Source organism: Chanos chanos, chromosome 2 (assembly GCF_902362185.1).
Source record: "Chanos chanos chromosome 2, fChaCha1.1, whole genome shotgun sequence".
In the NCBI taxonomy this organism is placed as follows: domain Eukaryota; kingdom Metazoa; phylum Chordata; class Actinopteri; order Gonorynchiformes; family Chanidae; genus Chanos; species Chanos chanos.
In genome coordinates, this window is record NC_044496.1 from 860,001 (window position 1) to 883,397 (window position 23,397).

The 23,397-nt window shown below is 40.3% G+C and overlaps 2 protein-coding genes across 4 annotated transcripts; both read left to right on the top strand.

Moving 5' to 3' along the window:
* The first annotated feature begins 1,011 nt into the window (after positions 1 to 1,011).
* On the top strand, positions 1,012 to 2,692 carry LOC115805632 (CDC42 small effector protein 2-like). Its single transcript, XM_030766283.1, has 4 exons — positions 1,012 to 1,134; positions 1,278 to 1,379; positions 2,285 to 2,363; positions 2,638 to 2,692. Exons 1-3 carry the CDS (start codon positions 1,081 to 1,083, stop codon positions 2,354 to 2,356), a joined length of 228 nt encoding a protein of 75 aa, XP_030622143.1. The 5' UTR covers positions 1,012 to 1,080; the 3' UTR covers positions 2,357 to 2,363; positions 2,638 to 2,692.
* A 1,236-nt stretch (positions 2,693 to 3,928) lies between these two features.
* sppl2a (signal peptide peptidase like 2A) lies at positions 3,929 to 16,774 on the top strand. Of its 3 annotated transcripts, XM_030766276.1 has the most exons (17): positions 3,929 to 4,072; positions 4,496 to 4,606; positions 4,699 to 4,878; positions 5,122 to 5,211; positions 5,338 to 5,471; positions 5,557 to 5,708; positions 5,797 to 5,893; positions 6,126 to 6,227; positions 10,347 to 10,428; positions 11,060 to 11,134; positions 11,602 to 11,658; positions 12,080 to 12,133; positions 13,195 to 13,294; positions 13,411 to 13,491; positions 13,577 to 13,737; positions 14,627 to 14,660; positions 15,629 to 16,774. In XM_030766276.1, the coding sequence occupies exons 1-17, from the start codon at positions 4,022 to 4,024 to the stop codon at positions 15,667 to 15,669; spliced, it is 1,602 nt and encodes a 533-aa protein (XP_030622136.1). In that variant the 5' UTR covers positions 3,929 to 4,021; the 3' UTR covers positions 15,670 to 16,774. The 3 variants fall into 3 exon arrangements, with proteins under 3 accessions (XP_030622136.1, XP_030622137.1, XP_030622138.1); XM_030766277.1 differs by lacking the exon at positions 14,627 to 14,660; XM_030766278.1 differs by lacking the exon at positions 12,080 to 12,133.
* Positions 16,775 to 23,397: the final 6,623 nt, after the last annotated feature.

The following is a 23,397-nucleotide window of genomic DNA, read 5'->3' on the forward strand; positions in this document are numbered from 1 at the left end:
ACTAAGAAGTAAATGGCAGAGGCGTCGATAAGTAGCTCACGTTTGGAAGTCAAAACCTAGCTAACGCTACGGTAACCTTGGTTATCTCAGCCAAGTTAGCATAAGTCATTGCCAATATTGTGGAAGAGAACCCCCCAATATATATATATTTCTTGTCACATATGAAATCTAGAGTGCTAGAGGGTCCCATTGCTTAGGATTTTACACACAGCTGTGTGCCAAACCTGAAACTTCAGTGTCAAGACAGAAAATAAACTTTGCTGTAGTGACTATATAAACGGTGAATGTTTTTTGGGCGAAACTTTTATGCCCATTAGGCTGATAAAGTTGGTAAAGGAGACGGTGTAGCCCTGTCTTTCATGTGCGTGCTGGAGATTTTATGAGCTATCATTAATAATTCCATGACTCTCGCAGGGTTTGCCTGGACGGCTGATGTTATTGCAGTTCTCATGAGTAGCATCAAGCAAGCGCGAGAGTGTACAATAATGATAATTACTGTGAAATTCCCTTCACAGACACAAACAAAACACGCTTTGACACTTAATATACACATAAAATGATTTTGGTGTCTGCCTTTTCTGAAAGCACATGTAGTTTCCTGTTTTTACTTCTCTCACTGAAAGTCCAAATACGCTTTCAAATGAGTCATAATATGCTCCTGAACCCAAGTTCTCACATGCTCATACCTGTTATGTGGGGCTTACTTTATGAAGTGAGAGTTACCAAACCTTTGTGTTGTGTCTTAGTTGAATCATACAGTTACTATGTCGGAGAGCCTCTCTATGAGTCAGGTGAGGACAGTTAGGAGATGTACGTGAGAACTGTCCCATATTCTATCGTCTTTCGTCCTGATCTGTTCAGAACCTTTGGTTTTATCTGTGATTCTTTTTCTCTTTTTGGTGGCAATTTTTGGCAGAAAGTGAGAAGTACGTCGAGGGACACGCCTGTTGCGTGTCTGTCGTCTGTAATCAGTTTCCGGCATATGTTTGTGGCATTGCTGGTGTGGCTTGAACAGGAAGACAAGAAAACATCCAAGACGTTAAGGAAGTTGCAGCTGCATCAGACAGCAAAAACTTCGGCATGACTGAGTTCTGGGTTTGTTTCAGCTGCTGTGTGGCCGAGCAGCCTCAGCCAGTGAGTGTTCGTTCGCTTTACGTTGGTCACATCATCAGCCTGTACTTCACTACTAACACTCTGCTTTGTGTAAAGCTGTGGCCTAACTCTGTTTCCTGAGTCTGTAAGTACATTCATGTCAGTCTCATTCTTTTAAACTGCAGAAGAGGAGACGGAAAATCGACCGCTCTATGATTGGAGAACCAACCAACTTTGTCCATACGACACACGTGGGCTCAGGGGACATGGGCATAGGAGTAACGTCAGTGAGTAATGACTCCCCCTGTGTGAGAGCGCAGCCGATCCAGGCCCAGCCCTCGTTCTCTATATGTGTCTCCACAGTCAACGGAAAGTGTGGTTTACTAGTCATCTTCATTAACACGCTGAACATTAGACTTAAACAGCCATAACTAACACACACTGAACATTAGACTTAAACAGCCATAACTAACACACACTGAACAGGAGTCTGAAACAGCCATAACTAACACACACTGAATATTAGTCTTAAACAGCCACAAGTAATACACACTGAACATTAGACTTAAACAGCCATAACTAACACACACTGAACGGGAGTCTTAAACAGCCATAACTAACACACACTGAACATTAGACTTAAACAGCCATAACTAACACACACTGAACATTAGACTTAAACAGCCATAACTAACACACACTGAATGTTAGTCTTAAACAGCCATAATTAACACACACTGAACATTAGACTTAAACAGCCATAACTAACACACACTGAACATTAGTCTTAAACAGCCATAACTAACACACACTGAATGGGAGTCTTAAACAGCCATAAATAACATGCGCACAGATTGTCTGTCTCTTCACATTCCAAAAGTTAATTTATGACCAGTGAAATGGATCAAACTGTGCCTGAACTTCAAACCTGCAAATAGGGAAGATGAGAAACATGCCAGTGGTTCTTTTACTGAAAATGCAGATTGAAAGTGATTTCCTGATGAAGGTCTGTGCTTACTGAAAGAGAAAACACAGCTTGGTAATATTATTGAAGACCAGTGCAACAGATGGACAAACCTTAGGTTGTTTTCAGAAGCATGAAAGGATTGTGTGTTTGTGCTGTCGGTGAAACATGCTGAGTTGTAAAGTGAGTGTGACTTGACGTGTCTGATGTATCTTTACCTGTGTGAAGGTGGACAGTGTTCAGGCTCAGATGAAATCAAAAGGAGGTTATGGAGATGGAGCACCTGACAATGGACAATAATAATCAGGTAAATATTTTACATGTATTTTCACGCTGATGTTGGTCTGTTTCCTAACTGATATAATTATGATTATTAGAGGTTGTAAAAGTAATACAGATATGATTATGATGATGATGATGATGATTATTATTATTATTATTACAGAAGTAGGAGTGTTGTTAGTCTTACTGCTGTAGTCGTTGTTGAAGTTGTCTTAAATCCTCTAAACGACTGTTCTGATGATGAATCTAACTGTAGTTTAAACTAGTCTTTGTTTGTTTGCACTTTTCTATTTCTCCAGATCTAATAAGGACTTTAAATACTACTGATTAAAGGAGGGTGCATGAGGAAGAGGAGGAGAAAAAAAAAACTGTAAAACTCTGAAATGGACCACAGCCTAAGTTACGCCAGCGTCTCCCCGTCCTGCTTCAGGAGGTCCGGACCACTGCAGGCGCCAGCTCTCTGCCTGCTCCTAACTCACCTGGCTCAGCTCATCAGGGGCATGACGACTGGCTGATGAGCCGAAGCGTGTGTGTTAGAACAGGCAGAGATTTAAAATTGTGCGGTACTAAGCCTTCAAGATCAGGACTGGGAAACACAGGGTTACACGACGAGTCAGACCACTGGTATTAAAGATGTATATATTTTTGTAATAAAAGCTCTTCTACGTGTGTGTTGCAAAAGCGCTGACTGTGCTGTAAAATGAACTGAGAGACATTGAATGGTCAATATGGATCTAATTACTCATTGGATATATATCTGTTCATGTGAGATAGGAATTATGATTGGTTTTACGGATGCGTGTGTATTTATTGTATGATCAGTTTGAGAAGATTTTGCGAGAGGTTTTTTCACCGTCCTCCCATGATGATATGTCCCTTTGACTGTTTCAGCACCCAAAGACCTCTTCAAAAATGTCTTTTTAATTAACTAGCTTTTTATCTGTGATCTCTTACTCCCCTCAGTAGACCCCGCGTTATAGACTCTGCATACTAAGCTTTGAAATGTTTTCTTATAAGTACAAAATGTGCAAAACACACACTGTAAAATTTTGTCAGTGTACAAATACATTACACTGACTGAACTATTTTTGTACATGAAACAATCTTTTTTTTCTCACTGGAATCTGAATAAAATAATAGCTTATGATCTGCATTATTATTCCTCCAGCGTTAAGTGTGTTCTTTTGGGTTTCTGAAGTTTCTGAAGTGTGGTATCTGGTTTAATCTAACACACGCATGTTGGAGTTGTCCACGAGACATAAATCGACACTTTCGTTTTGGCCTCAAACACAATGGGACATTATAGTACCTTCTTACGTTTTGATGAGGGGTTTCACGTGAACCCAAGCTAGGATGATGGATGGAGCGTTGTCGTGGGTGAATGGAAGTATGTCTCTTATTTCCATTACTTAATATTATTTTAAAAATGTATTGCCTACACAAAAGAGTTTCTGGGTTTTTCCATCGTTTAAATTACTCGTGTGGTGTTGGCTCGTTGGGTAGACGAAGCGCTCCATTTCGATAGATGTCAAAAGCGGAACAGGAAGTGGAATAAGTTAAATTCTCTCTGAAAATATGTCAGCGGTCAAACCCAAATAGAAACTAAACTGATCTTTCCTAATTCAACAACGCTCCCTAAGCACACACAAGGCTGACTTTGTCAGTAACACAGATGTTATCAACATGGCAAGAAAACTATGGATAATTCTTTCTGTAATTTTTCTGTCGTCTCAGGTAAGTGAGCTTTGTAGCCTCAGAGACTCGTCGTTGGTAGTGTTTATGAGGCTGGTTGGCAAGCAGTGAAGCAGCTCGCTAGCTTAGCGATATGTCAGGAGACAAGTTCACTGATTAGCTAGTGGTAATTCTCAGTAACACGAACTGTTCATGGAATATCTACAGTGAAGCCCGTGCTCTAATTAATGAAAATAAACATTACAGAAGTCTACTGTGTTGTCTTTTTGTCTGTTTAAATTTAACAAGTATTCTGTCAGCTGATACACTCTTTAGGGAAGTTGACTTGCTAGCTAACATTAACTACGTGTCGGGGAATTCCATACTCCATTTCTGTTTCCCTGACTACTGACATAACGCAGTTTGTATTATTTGTCCATTAATATATGCCTTGTGTGTGTGTGTGTGTTTGTTTGCTTTCTGCAGATTAAGTCTCAACTGGCAGTTTTGCACATATCTAGTGACTCCGCAGAAAGAGAGTACTGTCTTGTTTACAACCACAAACTGACGAATATCTCCAGTTCTCTGAACAGCGCTGTAAGTTGACTTGCTTTATTTAAAGAAGGATCCCGTAAAAAATGAGAATATCAGACTGAACAGGCCGGTTTTAACAAGCCTTTGTCTTCCAGGCTGAATACCAGCTGGTGAACCTGACGTCGAGCCATCTCTGTAATGCCTCCACGTCCTATCCAAATGTCAGAGGGAAGGCAGTGGTGGTTATGCGAGACCAGTGTGAATTTGGGCGAAAACTCGTTGTGGCGGAGAGTTTGGGTGCCTCGGTTCTTCTTATTGCCAGCACTCAATCGATGGTGTGTTTCTGTTGTCAGATCAAGTCTCAGATATGAATCTGTCTGAAATCAGAGCAGTCCAATGAGAAAATCAGATGAAGTCTTCTCTTTGTTTTCCAGATTCTTCATGAGCAGATCTGTTTTTCATGAACATATCTGTTTTTTTTTATGGTCAACAAAACTGCTCGTTGGGTCAGTAGTGATTTCAGAGAGTATATCACCTTAGTTTGTTTTAACTTTTTTTTTTTTAATTTATTTTTTCAGAGTTCTCCGTCAGTCAATGAGAGCGAGTATGGCAAAGTCAGCATTCCCCTGGCACTCATGAGATACAGCGATTTCCTCAGTGCCCAAAAGGTCATACCATCAAAGCTGTTGATTTGTGCGTCTGTGAATTAGTTGGTTGTGTTTTGTGCGACTGTGAATTCGTTGGTTGTATTTTGTGTCTGATGTTATTTATACGTCTTAATTGTGTGTCCTCAGACCTTTAGTGATAAAATGAAAGTCCGGCTGTATGCGCCATCGGTGCCCGTGTTTGACGCCAGCATTATTGCCCTGCTAGTTATCGCCGTTTTCACCGTGGCCATGGGCGGCTTCTGGAGCGGCGCTGTAGAAAGGTGATCAAAGGTTCCCAAACACACATCGGACTTTGAAGCGAAGTTGTGATTCAGTGGTGAGGTGGGTGTTGACATGTGTTTGCAGTGAGAAGCTGAGTGCTGGTGTTTGCGCCAGCGGCGGCGAGCAGAAGACAGACAGCGGCGATCTGACCCTGTACTCTCCTTTAAAAGTCGTCCTCTTCGTGCTGCTCATGTGTGGGATGCTGGTGTTGATGTATTTCTTCTACAAGTGGCTTGGTGAGCGTTTCGTGGTGTTTCGTTAAATGACATTCAGAAAGTAAATTGAACTTGATATGAATTTTTTTTTTCTCCCCCCCCCCCCCAGTGTATGTCATCATTGCCATATTCTGCCTGGCGTCCGCCACAGCGCTGTACAGCTGCCTGGACGCTCTGTTGACGAAGCTGGGCTGTGCTGCCTGTAGGTGAGCAGGTTTCTGTGACTGTCCTACATGTGGAGGGGCTCTGAGGGCTGGATAACCAGAGTGTCTCAGAGTGGAGTCAGGAGAGATGGAGCTAGAATACGGAGCAGCGGGCTGAGATGTTTGTGTTTCTTTGTGACTCTCGCTGGTTCAGACTGAGGTCAGTCTGACCTTTCCAGTGGCTTCATCACCCCCACGGTGACTGACCGTTTGTCCCATTTCACCTTTTTTCCAGTTTCTCTGTCAGGGACTCGACGTGCTCAGTGAGGTCTTTGTTGCTGGGAGCGGTGTGTGTCACTGTGGCTGTGGTGTGGGGAGTGTACAGGAATGAGGACAGGTATTGTCTGTATAAACGCACGCGCACACACACACACACATACACACACACACCCCTTGGGCTCAGACAGCCTAACCTGGGTGGCTGTGCAGGAAGTTGGCTGTCTGACTCAGCTCAGTAGTTTTTAGAAGCATACTTAGTTTTTAGTCTACGATTTTAATCCCATTCAGACCAGTTCAGTCACCACTAAGTGGCATATTTTCTGCATTTAGAAGAAAAACACAGTCATCTATGGTCCACTGACTGGAGGAGATTATTATGCTATGTGAAATGAAGGGACTATGTGAAATCAGGATGCTGACTGTGAATTACAAACTGATGTGAAGTATATTTTTGGGGATACTTTTCGAACACAGTGTATAACTTATGTATTTTAGAGCACAGTGTATAGTATCAGTATTTTCGCGCACACTGTATAGTATAAGTATTTTAGAGCACAGTGTATAGCATAAGTATTTTAGAGCACAGTGTATAAGTATTTTAGAGCACAGTGTATAGTATCAGTATTTTCGCGCACACTGTATAGTATAAGTATTTTAGAGCACAGTGTATAGCATAAGTATTTTAGAGCACAGTGTATAAGTATTTTAGAGCACAGTGTATAGTATAAGTATTTTAGAGCACAGTGTATAGCATAAGTATTTTAGCAAACAGTGTATAGCATAAGTATTTTAGAGCACAGTGTATAGCATAAGTATTCTAACAAACAGTGCATAGCATAAGTATTTTAACAAACAGTGTATAGCATAAGTATTTTAGCAAACAGTGTATAGCATAAGTATTTTAGCAAACAGTGAATAGCATAAGTATTTTAACAAACAGTGTATAGCATAAGTATTTTAGCAAACAGTGTATAGCATAAGTATTTTAGCAAACAGTGTATAGTATAAGTATTTTAACAAACAGTGTATAGCATAAGTATTTTAGAGCACAGTGTATAGCATAAGTATTTTAACAAACAGTGTATAGCATAAGTATTTTAACAAACAGTGTATAGCATAAGTATTTTAGAGCACAGTGTATAGCATAAGTATTTTAGCAAACAGTGTATAGTATAAGTATTTTAGAGCACAGTGTATAGCATAAGTATTTTAGAGTACAGTGTATAAGTATTTTAGAGCACAGTGTATAGTATAAGTATTTTAGCAAACAGTTTATAGCATAAGTATTTTAACAAACAGTGTATAGCATAAGTATTTTAACAAACAGTGTATAGCATAAGTATTTTAGAGCACAGTGTATAGTATAAGTATTTAGAGCACAGTGTATAGCATAAGTATTTTAGAGCACAGTGTATAGTATAAGTATTTTAGAGCACAGTGTATAGTATAAGTATTTTAGAGCACAGTGTATAGTATAAGTATTTAGAGCACAGTGTATAGTATAAGTATTTTAACAAACAGTGTATAGTATAAGTATTTTAGAGCACAGTGTATAGTATAAGTATTTTAGAGCACAGTCTATAGTATAAGTATTTTAACAAACAGTGTATAGCATAAGTATTTTAGAGCACAGTGTATAGTATAAGTATTTTAGAGCACAGTGTATAGCATAAGTATTTAGAGCACAGTGTATAGCATAAGTATTTTAGAGCACAGTGTATAGTATAAGTATTTAGAGCACAGTGTATAGTATAAGTATTTTAGAGCACAGTGTATAGTATAAGTATTTTAGAGCACAGTGTATAGTATAAGTATTTTAACAAACAGTGTATAGCATAAGTATTTTAGAGCACAGTGTATAGTATAAGTATTTTAGAGCACAGTGTATAGTATAAGTATTTAGAGCACAGTGTATAGCATAAGTATTTTAGAGCACAGTGTATAGTATAAGTATTTTAGAGCACAGTGTATAGTATAAGTATTTTAACAAACAGTGTATAGCATAAGTATTTTAGAGCACAGTGTATAGTATAAGTATTTTAGAGCACAGTGTATAGCATAAGTATTTAGAGCACAGTGTATAGCATAAGTATTTTAGAGCACAGTGTATAGTATAAGTATTTAGAGCACAGTGTATAGTATAAGTATTTTAGAGCACAGTGTATAGTATAAGTATTTTAACAAACAGTGTATAGCATAAGTATTTTAGAGCACAGTGTATAGTATAAGTATTTAGAGAACAGTGTATAGCATAAGTATTTTAGAGCACAGTGTATAGCATAAGTATTTTAGAGCACAGTGTATAGTATAAGTATTTTAGAGCACAGTGTATAGCATAAGTATTTTAGAGCACAGTGTATAGTATAAGTATTTAGAGCACAGTGTATAGTATAAGTATTTTAGAGCACAGTGTATAGTATAAGTATTTTAACAAACAGTGTATAGTATAAGTATTTTAACAAACAGTGTATAGCATAAGTATTTTAGAGCACAGTGTATAGCATAAGTATTTTAGAGCACAGTGTATAGTATAAGTATTTAGAGCACAGTGTATAGTATAAGTATTTTAACAAACAGTGTATAGTATAAGTATTTTAGAGCACAGTGTATAGTATAAGTATTTTAGAGCACAGTGTATAGTATAAGTATTTTAACAAACAGTGTATAGCATAAGTATTTTAGAGCACAGTGTATAGTATAAGTATTTTAGAGCACAGTGTATAGCATAAGTATTTAGAGCACAGTGTATAGCATAAGTATTTTAGAGCACAGTGTATAGTATAAGTATTTAGAGCACAGTGTATAGTATAAGTATTTTAGAGCACAGTGTATAGTATAAGTATTTTAGAGCACAGTGTATAGCATAAGTATTTTAGAGCACAGTGTATAGCATAAGTATTTTAGAGCACAGTGTATAGTATAAGTATTTTAACAAACAGTGTATAGTATAAGTATTTTAACAAACAGTGTATAGTATAAGTATTTTAGAGCACAGTGTATAGTATAAGTATTTTAGAGCACAGTGTATAGCATAAATATTTTAGAGCACAGTGTATAGCATAAGTATTTTAGAGCACAGTGTATAGTATAAGTATTTTAACAAACAGTGTATAGCATAAGTATTTTAGAGCACAGTGTATAGCATAAATATTTTAGAGCACAGTGTATAGCATAAGTATTTTAGAGCACAGTGTATAGCATAAGTATTTTAGAGCACAGTGTATAGCATAAGTATTTTAGAGCACAGTGTATAGCATAAATATTTTAGAGCACAGTGTATAGCATAAATATTTTAGAGCACAGTGTATAGCATAAGTATTTTAGAGCACAGTGTATAGTATAAGTATTTTAACAAACAGTGTATAGCATAAGTATTTTAGAGCACAGTGTATAGCATAAATATTTTAGAGCACAGTGTATAGCATAAGTATTTTAGAGCACAGTGTATAGCATAAGTATTTTAGAGCACAGTGTATAGCATAAGTATTTTAGAGCACAGTGTATAGCATAAATATTTTAGAGCACAGTGTATAGCATAAATATTTTAGAGCACAGTGTATAGTATAAGTATTTAGAGCACAGTGTATAGTATAAGTATTTAGAGCACAGTGTATAGTATAAATATTTTAGAGCACAGTGTATAGTATAAGTATTTAGAGCACAGTGTATAGTATAAGTATTTAGAGCACAGTGTATAGTATAAGTATTTAGAGCACAGTGTATAGTATAAGTATTTTAGAGCACAGTGTATAGTATAAGTATTTTAGAGCACAGTGTATAGTATAAGTATTTTAGAGCACAGTGTATAGTATAAGTATTTTAGAGCACAGTGTATAGTATAAGTATTTTAGAGCACAGTGTATAGTATAAGTATTTTAGAGCACAGTGTATAGTATAAGTATTTTAGAGCACAGTGTATAGTATAAGTATTTTAGAGCACAGTGTATAGTATAAGTATTTTAGAGCACAGTGTATAGTATAAGTATTTTAGAGCACAGTGTATAGTATAAGTATTTTAGAGCACAGTGTATAGCATAAGTATTTTAGAGCTCTACAGTTGTTACTTCAGCCCCGTGGTTGTTCAGTGAGAGGGTTTTTCTACAGCGTGCCCAGGCACACACTGTTTGGTTGACTGAAGAAGTTATTAAACAGATTTAGTTCAGAGTTCTTCACAGACTCAGTGAAAATGCTTCTGAAATCCTGTGAGATGTTGAGTGAGGTCCTGTTGAAATTTCAGGTGGATCTGGATCTTACAGGATCTGCTGGGTATTGCCTTCTGCCTGAACTTCATGAAAACAATCACGTTGTCCAACTACAAGGTGAGTCCTCCTTATGTTCTCTAAAGGTAAACATTTTCCTTTATTGAGGAGTTTAGTGTTATAGTGGTAATATGTATTATAGCTGTAATATGTGTTATAGGGGTAATATGTGTTATAGTGGTACTATGTGTTATAGCAGTACTATGTGTTATAGCAGTACTATGTGTTATAGAGGTAATATGTGTTACAGGGGTACTATGTGTTATAGTGGTAATATGTGTTACAGGGGTAATATGTGTTATAGTGGTACTATGTGTTATAGCAGTACTATGTGCTATAGGGGTAATATGTGTTATAGAGGTGATATATGTTATAGGGATAGTATGTGTAATATGTGTTATAGAGGTGATATATGTTATAGGGGTAATATGTGTAATATGTGTAATATGTGTTATAGAGGTGATATATGTTATAGGGGTAATATGTGTAATATGTGTAATATGTGTTATAGAGGTGATATATGTGCAATATGTGTTATAGAGGTGATATATGTGTAATATGTGTAATATGTGTTATAGAGGTGATTATATGTTATAGGGGTAATATGTGTAATATGTGTTATAGAGGTGATATATGTGTAATATGTGTTATAGAGGTGATATATGTGTAATATGTGTAATATGTTCTCCAGATCTGTGTCATTCTGCTCAGCCTTTTGCTTGTGTACGACGTTTTCTTCGTCTTCATCACACCCTTCTTCACTAAGGTAAGACACCGGCAGGTTTCTGTTATCACAGCGATGTACTCTTTTTGAAATCTTGATTCTCGTCCCTGTTGCTGTGTGTGTGTGTGTGTGTGTGTGTGTGTGTGTGTGTGTGTGTGTGCGCGTGTGTGTGTGTATGAGACATTACCCTGAGCTGTTGTGTGTGTGTGTGTATGTGTGTGTGTGTGTGAGACATTACCCTGAGCTGTTGTGTGTGTGTGTGTGTGTGTGTGTGTATGTGTGTGTGTGTGTGTGTGAGACATTACCCTGAGCTGTTGTGTGCGTGTGTGTGTGTGTGTGTGAGACATTACCCTGAGCTGTTGTGTGTGTGTGTGTGTGTGTGTGTGTGAGACATTACCCTGAGTTGTTGTGTGTGTGTGTGTGTGTGTGTGTGTGTGTGTGTGTCTGTGTGTGTGCGTGTGTGAGAGACATTACCCTGAGCTGTTGTGTGTGTGTGTTTGATTTGACAGAACGGAGAGAGCATCATGGTCCAGGTGGCTCTGGGTCCCGGGGCCTCAGGAGAAAAGGTAGATATGACACTTAGCTCTCCTCATGTCACGGCTTGTTTTATGAGTGTAGTGGCTGAATGAAGTGTGTGGACTGTGTGTTCTGTGCCGTTAATGAAGTGTGTGGACTGTGTGTTCTGTGCCGTTAATGAAGCGTGTGGACTGTGTGTTCTGTGCCGTTAATGAAGCGTGTGGACTGTGTGTTCTGTGCCGTTAATGAAGCGTGTGGACTGTGTGTTCTGTGCCGTTAATGAAGCGTGTGGACTGTGTGTTCTGTGCCGTTAATGAAGCGTGTGGACTGTGTGTTCTGTGCCGTTAATGAAGCATGTGGACTGTGTGTTCTGTGCCGTTAATGAAGCATGTGGACTGTGTGTTCTGTGCTGTGCTGTTGATTTGACTGTAAAGTGACTGACTCTGAGTTTGGGGTTGGGTTGGGGTCTAGACAGATGGTAGCATGGTGGAGGTCCCAGCTGATCCCACACCCTCCTATGAGAAAGTAAGACTGAGCCTCCTGCTGTGGATGTGTGTGTCTCTCCTCATACTGACTCTTTACTTTGTTAGACTCTGGGCAGATGGTGTTATTCCTTCAGTGGGTTTAGCTCTTGCATGCGGGCTCTTGGGGACTCAGTAGGACATTGAATGTGATAATCTCTCTCTGACTGGACACGTAGGAGACTGAGGGTCGACGCTGTAGACCTGAGTAAATGAACAGTATTATTACATAGTAACATAAGGGATATATTATAAAATTGACCTATAACTGTGATATATTATAAAATGTCCGCATAACGGTTCTACGTTTCTGCTGTCCCAGTTTCATAATCCTGAAGGTCTGGGAAGAAAGAGATCTCTCTGCACTGACCGCTGTGGGTGTCTTTTTTTTTGTTGTTGTTGTTTTTTTTCTTGGGTGGGAGTTGCAGTAAAATTTGCCCAGTTGCTTGTAGTAAAATACCAGTATAGCTTTATTTTTTCACAGCTTTTAATGTGTCTTTTTTTTCTAAATGCAGTTTTAATGCAGCAGACAGAATGCCTGTCTTTTATTGGAAGTCAGTTGGACTCCAAACAGACTTTCACTGAAGCATGTGGCTATATATATCTCACGCTGCCAACAAACACCAAACCTCTCATTTCATTTTCCTTTCTTCTGTAACTGGCCCACATTTGGTGACATGCTTGAATAAAGCAGTTCAGTTCACTTGTGATAGTTTGGTGGTCTTCCGCTCTTTTAAACAAGAGGATGGACACAGTCTCATTGCTGAGTGGGACACTGAAAACCATTATACCCAGCTGTCATACTGTGGTTTTAAGGTGACAAATTCAGTTTGTGTGTGTGTGTGTGTCTGTGTGTGTGTGTGTGCGCGCGCTTTGGTGGAAACAGCTTCAAATAAAGTAATACTGTGTTAGATGTAAACCTACAGTTTTTAAACGGATTCACTTTTATTCTTCTCCTTGATGCACATACAGGGTAAAAACAAGGTAACACAAGAAGGTCTTAATTGCTGTTATGTACTATTAACTGTATTTGAGCTGAACTGAACAGTGTGTGTGTGTTTTTAGCTGCCTGTGGTGATGAGGGTGCCGCGGTTCTCTGCGTGGGCACAGAATCTGTGTGAGATACAGTTTTCCATCCTGGGATATGGAGACATCATAGTGCCTGGTGACTCAGTCTTGCTCTACGATAGTTCTCTATGATGGTCTTTCTCTATGGCTGGTTTGTCATGCCTGTACACAGTGTGTTGTGAGTGTAAGCTAATGTCTGCTGTCTGATGGCAGGACTGCTGGTGGCCTATTGCCACAGGTTTGATGTGTGGATGGGCAATCGTAAGAGGATCTACTTTCTCTCCTGCACCATAGGTAAACCCCCCTCCGAAACCACCTGTCATCCGCCCGTTCCTGACTCCTTAACAGCACTGATCTGTCTCTCCTTCCTGTTTTACAGCCTACTTTGTGGGAATGATCGTGACGTTTGCCGTCATGATCGCGTCCAAAATGGGCCAGCCAGCCTTGCTCTACCTGGTTCCATTCACTCTGCTCACCAGTGCAGTGGTTGCATGGCGCAGGAAAGAGATGAAACAGTTTTGGGCTGGAACCACTTATGAAGTGAGTATCAGCGGTTTGACCCGAGGTTCTTCCGTCCACCAGGACCTGTCGTCAAGGCGTGTCTCAGAGAAGGGCTCCCAGGAGACAAGCTGCTGGACGTGATGGTCTTGACCTGTTCATACTAATGGTCCTTACCTGGTCATACGTGACGGTCTTGACCTGTTCATACTAATGGTCCTTACCTGGTCATACGTGACGGTCTTGACCTGTTCATACTAATGGTCCTTACCTGGTCATACGTGACGGTCTTGACCTGTTCATACTAATGGTCCTTACCTGGTCATACGTGACGGTCTTGACCTGTTCGTATGTGAGCCGGGTGTTGTAACATGGAAACAGTCAGTGTCTGAACTGGCCCAGACACGCCTGAAGAGTCAGTCAAAGGACACAGCTCTACTGTCAGCTCCTTACTCTAACCCCATACTGATACAGCTCCACTCTGCTCCCAGACCTTTAGACAGCCCATACAAGACTACATGTCATGTACAGCTGAGTCATACTGTTGGAACTAACACAGTGTAGATATGATTCCTCTAGTGCTTATGATGTCATTTCTACAACAGAAATAGGCTGTTTCTACAAAAGACAAACACACTCACACACACACACTCACACACACTCACACACACACACACTCTCACACACACACACTCACACTCACTCACACACTCACAGACACACACACACACGCACTCACACACTCACACGCACACTCGCGCGCACACACACTCACACACACACACACACACATACACATTTACACACACGCGCACACACACTCACACACATACACACACACACACACACACACACACAGAGGTAAACAGACATAGAGTGATGCTTATGTTTAGTGTCTCAGAATAACGTGTGTTTTTTTTACGTTTGTCAGGTGTTGGACTCGGCCAGGGAGCCGTTAATGCAAGGTGTGCTTTTACATTTGCTCTAGATTAAAAATGTCCATCCCTGCCTACCATCTCCATTCACTGCTTCTCCACTCTATGAGTCTTTTCTCCTTTCATCTTTGCTCTCTCTCACCTCCAGTCCTGTCTGTTAGAATTAGCAGTGGACAGTAGGCACATTTAGCCCAGTTTCTAATACATATCGCCTGTCATTTCTGCAGCGTCTGCTAGGTGTCAGTAGAGTGGAGGGAATGTCATGTTGTGTGTTGCATGGCTTGAGATGCCATTTCTTCCAGAGGTGTGCTGTGCACTGCTCAGCCATGAAGTCTGATTCAGTGTAAAATAATCATACTATCACAGTCTCTCTCTGTTTCACTCTTTATTTGCCTGTTGTCTCTTTGTGGAGAGCTGATCCCAAACAATTTACCATCTCCTTGATTTTTTTAACCACGCTTTCATAAACCACTTACTCACTTACGACCCATCAGCTTTTCTGAATGAAAAAGATAAAAGACTTCAGATTTTTTTTTCTGTTTGACAGTTCTTGTTGTTAACACTGTGGGAATGGCCTATCACACAGTCAAATTCTTTTGGAAATTAGTTATCAACAGGCTCAGTATTAATGAGCGCTATTCATTCTGTAGGTCTTTTGTGTCCTCAGTCAGCAACATCTATTTGGCCATAAGTCTGAAACATTAAGGCTGCATTGGACTCTAATAGGAAAATGTCACTGATTTGTTAATAGGACAATATAGTCGATTTTTGTCTGAATATACTTTCTTTGTGAATTTGTCTGTGACTTTGGCCGTATGATGTGAGGAGAAGCTGCGAGTGCGGCCTGGTTTAACACGACTCTGTTAACACAAGACTTCCAGCCGGCCGACTCAGGGTCTGTGTGCTTAGGCTGGAAAAATACATCCCTCAGAAAGCCATCCATGCTGCTTTACTGTACCTCCTGTTTCTAATTCAGCTATTCTCTCTGTTCCTCTCAGGTGGAGAACCTGGATATGCCAGCACAGGAGGAAAATGTTAACTCTTAACAAGTCATTGAAAAGGAGTTTTGATTTTGTACAATTTTGGCCTTTTTTCTTTTTCTTTTTTTTTTTAAGCGCTCTGACAGAGGACAAAGGAAAGACACTAAACGTCACTGTAAACGCACATGGCTGGTCTCCCAGACAGGAACTAAGACCCCGACAAAGTTCCGGACTAAACATCTTTTTAAACTGGATGAATTAAAAGGGGTTTTCTCAGTTTATGTTAAAAGTGGACCTAGATTTAGTCCTGTTTAAATTGTACTGATTAGTTTTCCCTTCAGGAAGAATTGTGTTGCTTTAGGAGTGAGGGAAGCCTGATGTTAAGCCTTTAAAGAGGCAGATCTACCTTCAGACTCCTCACGGTGCTCAGTCCATTCTTCCCAAACTCAGCAAAAATATGCTACATATTTCACTGATGTTTTTGAGCATAGCATCCCCCACTTAACTCTGATTTAACACGGTTATGAAGCGTCTGTCATCCACAAGGTGGCGCTGTCCGGTGAAGACACACACCACTGAGGTCTGATTAAATTTGGCCCAGGTTTCCATAGTCAGGAAATGATAATCCAAACTTAAAATGTGTTTCTGCAAGTCACTTTTTAAATCCTGCATACGTTTATGCTTGACCCCTGGAGTCATTTCTGTCCTGCCTGGGAAACTGAGCTGTGTTTTTTGTCCTGGAGCTTGAAATCAGTGCTTATTGTATGCAGTGCAGAGGGGGTAATTTTTTCATTTCTTTTTGGGAAGAGCTGGGTTCCATATGGTAGTTATATGCAGTAATGCCTTATCGATTTCTCTGACCTTTTTGTTGTTCATGGAGCAGCGATCAGCCTTCTCGCTTTGGTGATGGACACAACTGACTGATAAAGCCCTTTCTGAATTATTCAACTGCATGTAAAGCAATGACAGAATGTTTGAAAACTTTCATTTTAAATTTGTTCTAAAGTACATCAATCACTGTTTCTAATGAGAAGACCCATGGTGGCCTTAAAATATGAACCATGCTTTTTTTTCTACGGTGTGATTTTATATCATGGTATTTCTACAGTATTTGGAAACTTGCTCTTCTTTCAAATGTCTGAAATAAACCAGTATGTTCAGCGGTTTGAGACTGAGTATTCAGATGACTTTGGAAGCGTGTTTTTCAGTTGCAGACGGATGTGGTAGGTAAAGGTTGGAAGCCAGATTGTTCTCTCACACAGGGCCAATGTCTGATCCCTGTCCGTGACTTTGCAGGACACCTCCTTAAACCTGGAGTAACATGAGAATCAAACACATACATTTTAGTCTGGCTGTGCCTTCTAAACCCACTCTTTCCCCAAACTGTGTCTTTTTCCATCAGAACAGAGATAACACACTGCATGTGTTGAAAGATGATAGTTGCTGGAATGTTGTTGTTGGTTTTTTTTTTTTTCTCGTACTTTAACATTTTGTAAACAACTTGGTCTTTACCTGGTGTGTTTACCAAACATTTTTCATTGGCCCTGAGAGGTTTTTTTTTCTTTACTCACAGTGTGAGGCAGAGGGGGACCTGGATTAACCCCATGGCAGGGGAGAAATTTAATATGTAAAACTTTAATTCCTGGTTTATCCATTGTAGTAACACTCAAAACCCTGTAGACTTCTGATAATAATTGCCCAAACAAACTCTCAAAAGAACCATATTTAGAACAACTAAGTTTTTCTCTGATTATTTCTTTCATTTTCTCAGAATGGCATCCATTTCAAGCAAGGACAGTGTCTTTCAGTTTGCTTGCCATTATGTTTATCCAGTACCTGAGTTGACCAGTACTTACAACAACCACATTCGTTCTTGTTGCAAGACGCCAGAAAATCCATAGTTTAACTTTTGGATCTAACTGAAAACGCTGATGGACAACAAAATGACCTCCTTTGTGGACAAAATAAAATACCTCAGTAGTTGTTTAAAATGTATTTCCGATGAAAATACATTACACATGTCTAGCACATCTTAAAGAAGGCCTTTGTGATTCATGTCTCATTAAACATCAATATCTTATCTCTTCGCATTTGTTTTACTCAAAATACTTTGGAGTGGTCTCCTGCTTTCTCCAGGCAGGCGACGTCAAGAGTAGGCCAGCTTTTTTTTTTTTCATCCAGCTGACGGCCGCCTTTGCTCCGCCCGCCGAAGGACTCACGTGATTACCTGCCGGCTGACTCAGCTGACTCGTCACGTAGCGTCAGTCCGGAGCCATACAATTATGAGAAAGCAACCTTCCGCTGGAGCTGGAGCGGACGCAGAATACACCAACGTCAACGGGGCTTTCCTTCCAAGGCTAACCGAAATCATTGCCAATAGATGGCTAAAAGCCACGGAACAGCTCTTCCTGAGTCTGAACGGTGAAGAGAATGGTACGAATTCCCACTTCATGTTTCTGACCCATGTTTTCTGTATCCTATGATATTAAGCAGGGTGGTTGACCAGAGTCGGAATGAGTGCATGTTTCACTAGCAAGTCGCTTCACGTTGACTGTCAAGTCTCCTACTCAGTAACAATGCCTCGTATGGAGCGCGGCGAATTACACATTATGTTTACATACTTGTGTCAGTTTATGTTCACTTCGATTATTTGACTTCATACAGCAAATTGATTAACTCGAACTGATGTACTCTCAGTTTGAAAAGCAGCGAAACTACTGCAGATTTCTTGCCACTCAGTGAGCAGCCATGCATCTTAGCTAACATCAGTTTCAGTGGTAAACTAGCTAGGGTTAGTTCAAGGCGAATTCTCTCAGTCATGTCAACTTCTGCGCGTTTTCATTGCAGTGTGCATTATGATTTTCAAGCGATTCCCTGCCTTATTGTTTTATGCAACTGAAGTGCTAGACAGAGTAGTCCCCGCCTAATTGAGCCAACCAAATAAATCTCTTGTCACTCGGGATTAAACCAGTTTGCAGGGTTTTTTTTAGTAAACAACTTGATATGTTGCTAACTATCATAGCTATTCTCATCCGATGATACAGTAAATGACTCTATTTCGACGGTTTCTGATATGGCAACCATACGTGAAAGACAAGCTTATCACTGAATACACAGCATGTCCTTAACTTTCCATTGCACTCTTGGTTTGTACAACTGTCTGGCGAATGTGTTTCTCTAGAGCTAAGTGTTAGCTCGATATGGCTTGACACGATGGTATCTGTCATACATTGGGCTTCATGAAATAGACAAATGCTAAAGAAGAACGATCAGACAGTTCGTTACAGTGCAACTCTACTGGTCTACTGGCAACAAATCTGAAGTTTGACCAGAGAGGTGAGACAGGGACCACGTTAGATGAACGTGTCCTGTCTGTCCAAACCGCTGTCACAGCGTGGGTCGCAGACGACTTTAGTCACGGCATGTGGCGTCACCAACTCGTCAGAAGACCGCGCACTCAGTTCTCTCTTGTGTTATTACGCTTCTTGTCCCTGATTGAAATAGACTTTTTTCACCCACGACAGTCGTTCCGTCGTACCTAAGGACGACGACACAGGGGCACCGATAATGTATTTGAATAGACATAATTGATGACTCGCAAATCCATGTTTAATTGAGAACAGTTTTTGCTGAGCAGAACAGACTTGGTCTAGTTTTTTATTTTATCGATGAAGTCTTGCTGAGTGGTGAGACATAGCTCCTCGTCTTTAGTTAGGCTATAATTTTGAGGTAGCTGTACCAGGCTTCATATTTCCACCAAATAGGAAAGAATAGTAAATTGAAATTCTAGCTGTGACTGGTCAAAAATACAAGGGAGTGCCCTATGAATGGATTATGTCTACTCTCTGAAGGATCTTTGTATGTCGGATGTTTTGAGGTTTGCCATTAGGTTAGCTCTGTGTGTACCTATGGACTAAAGAGGGTAGGGGTTACCATGGGCCTTTTCTGCTAAAACTGAGCAGGGGTCACTCAAAATGTTATCAGAGATGTCAGTCCTGTGCAGTTCTGCAGGCTGCTGGCGTGTCTGACACGGGCAGCACATTAGTTACATAATGGCTGAGATCGACTGTTATACACTGTACGTAAATGTAATGTAACAATATGAAATTTGATATGAAATGTAATAGAACAGTACGTTGGTCATTTTACAGTTTAATCTGAAGTATTTGAGCTTAGTTCAGTGTAGGGCTGCCACCGACCAAAGATTTTCCCAGTCGACTAGTCGTCGTTAGTTCAAGCCATTAGTCGACTAGTCGTAGCACGTTTATGATATTAATTATTTAAATATATATTTTTGGAGGGCATCAGAAAATGGTTTGAGTTACAGGGCTGAGAAAGAATGTCATAAGTAACATTTTTAACTCTGTGTTACATCACAGAGAAATACTAAATTGTAATAAAGAGCCTTTAAAATATACATTTTACAAGCGCACGCAGGAAGTGAGCCGCCTGTTGACTACAATGCTAACGGCAAAAGCTCACTTTCCTAACTACCTAATGTAGCCTACACAAACGCCATGGCAAAGTATGGGGACTGAAGTGTCTGAGTGGCGGTGACGTCCGACAGGTTCTCCTGCGGCCACTCAATTAGGCCATTTATTATTTAGCATCATGGAATAATAGCGTTAGGCTATGACGGAGTATTAGGGCCACACTGAGGAAAAAAAGTTCTGAGATTTCCAGAGTAAAGTCTTAATATAAAAAACATAATTGTTACGAAAATATATTAACAGCAACCAACAAAACGGGCAAGAGGACAGTTAATGGCGGCCTGTTATTTGTGAAACCTATGCTAAAGTATAACTTCACAAGACACTCCATGTTCCTCATTTTCGCACAGGCTTTCCTGATATTCCCCCTCTAAAATAACATGTACCCTAAAATTACGACTTTGTTCTGGTAATTGTATGAATTTTTCTCGTAAAAATTACATCTGTATTTTTGTAATATTATGACCTTCTTCTTGTAAAATTGCGACTTTATTCTCGTAATATTACGACCTTATTCTCGAAATCTCAGATTTTCCCCCCACAATATGACCCTAATACTGAGTTGCTGTTTTTTTGTTGTTGTTGTTTTTTTTTTTTTGCGACTAACCGACTAATGAAAACTTGGTCAACTAGGACTCTTCTCATTGACTAACAGTGTAGTCGACTATAAGGGCGCAGCCCTAGTTCAGTGGCTGTTGTTCACAAATCGTTTTTCTTCCAAATGTGTATGATGACGCTCTGAATGTCCTGGTACATGTCCGTGAAGATTCACAGTCATCCAGGTCATAGTTATCCAAGAAGGGTAAAGTCAAGGGCAGCTGGACCTGGTTGTAGATTCTTGAAGATGTTTCACCTCCTCTTCAGTTCTGCAGAGGCCTCTTGGGTGAAAAGTGAAATGTCCTCAGGAACCTACAACCAGGTCCAGGTGCCCTTGACCTTACCCCTCTTGGTCCTGGTACATGTAACATGCTGATGAACACAAAGACCAGTGCTCTTCTTGACCAGATGAACAGTTATCCATATGTTATTAAGAGAGGACTGGATGGGGGCATGATCTGTAAGCTGTGTGTTACTGTCGTGGATGTTAACCCTGTGGATGTGATGATGCAGTCTCACCTCTAAACTCTGTGTCTGTGCATTATGTCTGTGATAATCCTGAGACCACCGCACTGTGATGAACAGTTAATGCAGCAGTCTCTGGTCCTTCACAAAGTCTGATTTAACACGTGTTGAACAGTGGAGCAGCACACTGACATTGTTAAGTTCAAGTTAAACAGATTGTACTGTAATTAATGGGTTTACTAAAACCAAGCCTCACATAGCTTTCTTTCTGTTTTATTTTGTCCTCTCGTAGTGTAAGAGCATCGTGGAGTTTCCTCTTTCTTCTTTGGCTGGTGTGTCCGCTGTGTGTTTGTTTGTGGGGTTATCTGGTTAATGTGCCGGTGGGGTCTTGGCTTTGGGAGCTCGCTGTGGCCTGAGAGCTGAGAGGCATTGTGAGAGGGTTTCCGTCATGCACTGCCTTCACAGGGTCACATGTTTGAGCTTACAGAAATACCTGCAGTTCAGCCGCTCCAGAGGGAACACAGCCCAACTCACAGCACCCATACTGTCAGGCATGTGCAGGGCCTTGGGACTTCTTCACAAGCCATCCACAGTGTCAGCCGACCTCACGTGACTCTGAAACTATTCCTAAAAACTATAGCGCTCTTCAAATCACACGGGCTGTTACAGACTTACTTGTGTTACAGATGCTACAGACTACTATGTTTTATTTCATAATAAAATGTTTGATAGTCATAAAACCTCTGTAAACAGTGCTTTGTTAAGAAGTTTCTGTTTCATAAAGGACACTCTGTGGTCTGGAGCCAGGACAAGTCATTCCAGACAGAGAGCGTGTGGTGGGCTGGGTGAAGACGGTGTGTGTGCAGCGGAGAGACGCCTGACTCAGTGATAGGGAGGGAACATCTGACCGCCATTGTGTTGTCCTCTCAAAGCCTGGGCTTTTCTTTGGTCCTAAAACACGATGTGTTTGCTGCAGAGGCAGTGAGAGTCCTGGCGGTGGTGTAAGTAGTTGTAGTAAAACACGATGTGTTTGCTGCAGAGGCAGTGAGAGTCCTGGCGGTGGTGTAAGTAGTTGTAGTAAAACACGATGTGTTTGCTGCAGAGGCAGTGAGAGTCCTGGCGGTGGTGTAAGTAGTTGTAGTAAAGTGTTCGCAGTAGCAGCATGAGAATCAGTGGTAGTAATGATTGTAGTACTTATGATATTATTATTATTATTATTATTATTGTTATTATTATTATTATTGTTATTATTATTACTACTCTTGTTGTTGTTGTTATGATAATGTAATAATATTTAGAATCAGTGCAGATAAGTGTGAGTTATCAGTGGTGATCTTGGTAATAGGATTAGTGATAATAAAGGGGATTAGTGGTAGTGGTCATGATGAGTGAGTGCTGTTGATGAGTGTCTGTGGTCGTGATAAGCGTGTGCGGTCGTGATGAGTGGTTGTGATGGTCATTCATGTAGAGTCAGTACAGTGTTAGTGGTCAGGGATAAGTGTTACTGGTTGTAATGAGTGTGACTGGTTGTGATGGTCATTCATGTAGAGTCAGTACAGTGTTAGTGGTCAGGGATAAGTGTTACTGGTTGTAATGAGTGTGACTGGTTGTGATGGTCGTTCATGCAGAGTCAGTGGGGTGAAGGAGGAGGTCCCGTCCAGGCTCACCTCTGTATTTCTGTGGTTTTAAACCGTGGTGTTTGTGTAAAATTGGAATACTGTTCCTCATAAGTGATGGTTATTAGTTAACTTTTATTGTAGGTTTATGGCAGTTCAGAGATGAGTGTTTCTTTCTTTTGACTTAACTGTTGTAGTGTGGTGTGGTGGAGTAATGGTGTCATGTTTTAGAAAAGGGAGGAGCCACACCGGAGCGTCTTTCCAGGAATGTTACAGCGTTCCTAGAAGGCATAGCTGTGCGGGTTTGGACACACTGACTTGTTAAATGGGATCAAACCCAACAGCGGCTCTGCAGAACTGTGTCTCACTGATTGAAATCTGCTGACAACAGTTTCATTTACTGCCGTACAGTTTACAGCACGCAGGTCTTTAAAGCCATGCGTGTCTTTGAAACAGTACATGTTTTTTGTAACTGCCATATTAATCAGTAACGCAGACTTGAATAAAAGGTCTATTAGAGTGTACCTGAGGCGAAATATTTGTTTGTGGTTCAGGGAAGTGTAACATTCCATCGTTTCATCTTCCTGCTCCAGTTTGGGATGTTACGGGGGAAGGAATT

What these genes read in the sequence shown, in the direction of transcription:
- LOC115805632 (XM_030766283.1), top strand. Translation starts at nt 1,081, where the DNA reads ATGACTGAGTTCTGGGTTTGTTTCAGCTGCTGTGTGGCCGAGCAGCCT. An exon ending in TGGCCGAGCAGCCTCAGCCA is followed by an intron (nt 1,135 to 1,277) that starts GTGAGTGTTCGT and finishes TTTAAACTGCAG; the next exon opens with AAGAGGAGACGGAAAATCGA. An exon ending in TGGGCATAGGAGTAACGTCA is followed by an intron (nt 1,380 to 2,284) that starts GTGAGTAATGAC and finishes ACCTGTGTGAAG; the next exon opens with GTGGACAGTGTTCAGGCTCA.
- sppl2a (XM_030766276.1), top strand. Translation starts at nt 4,022, where the DNA reads ATGGCAAGAAAACTATGGATAATTCTTTCTGTAATTTTTCTGTCGTCT. An exon ending in ATTTCCTCAGTGCCCAAAAG is followed by an intron (nt 5,212 to 5,337) that starts GTCATACCATCA and finishes GTGTGTCCTCAG; the next exon opens with ACCTTTAGTGATAAAATGAA. An exon ending in TGGAGCGGCGCTGTAGAAAG is followed by an intron (nt 5,472 to 5,556) that starts GTGATCAAAGGT and finishes ATGTGTTTGCAG; the next exon opens with TGAGAAGCTGAGTGCTGGTG.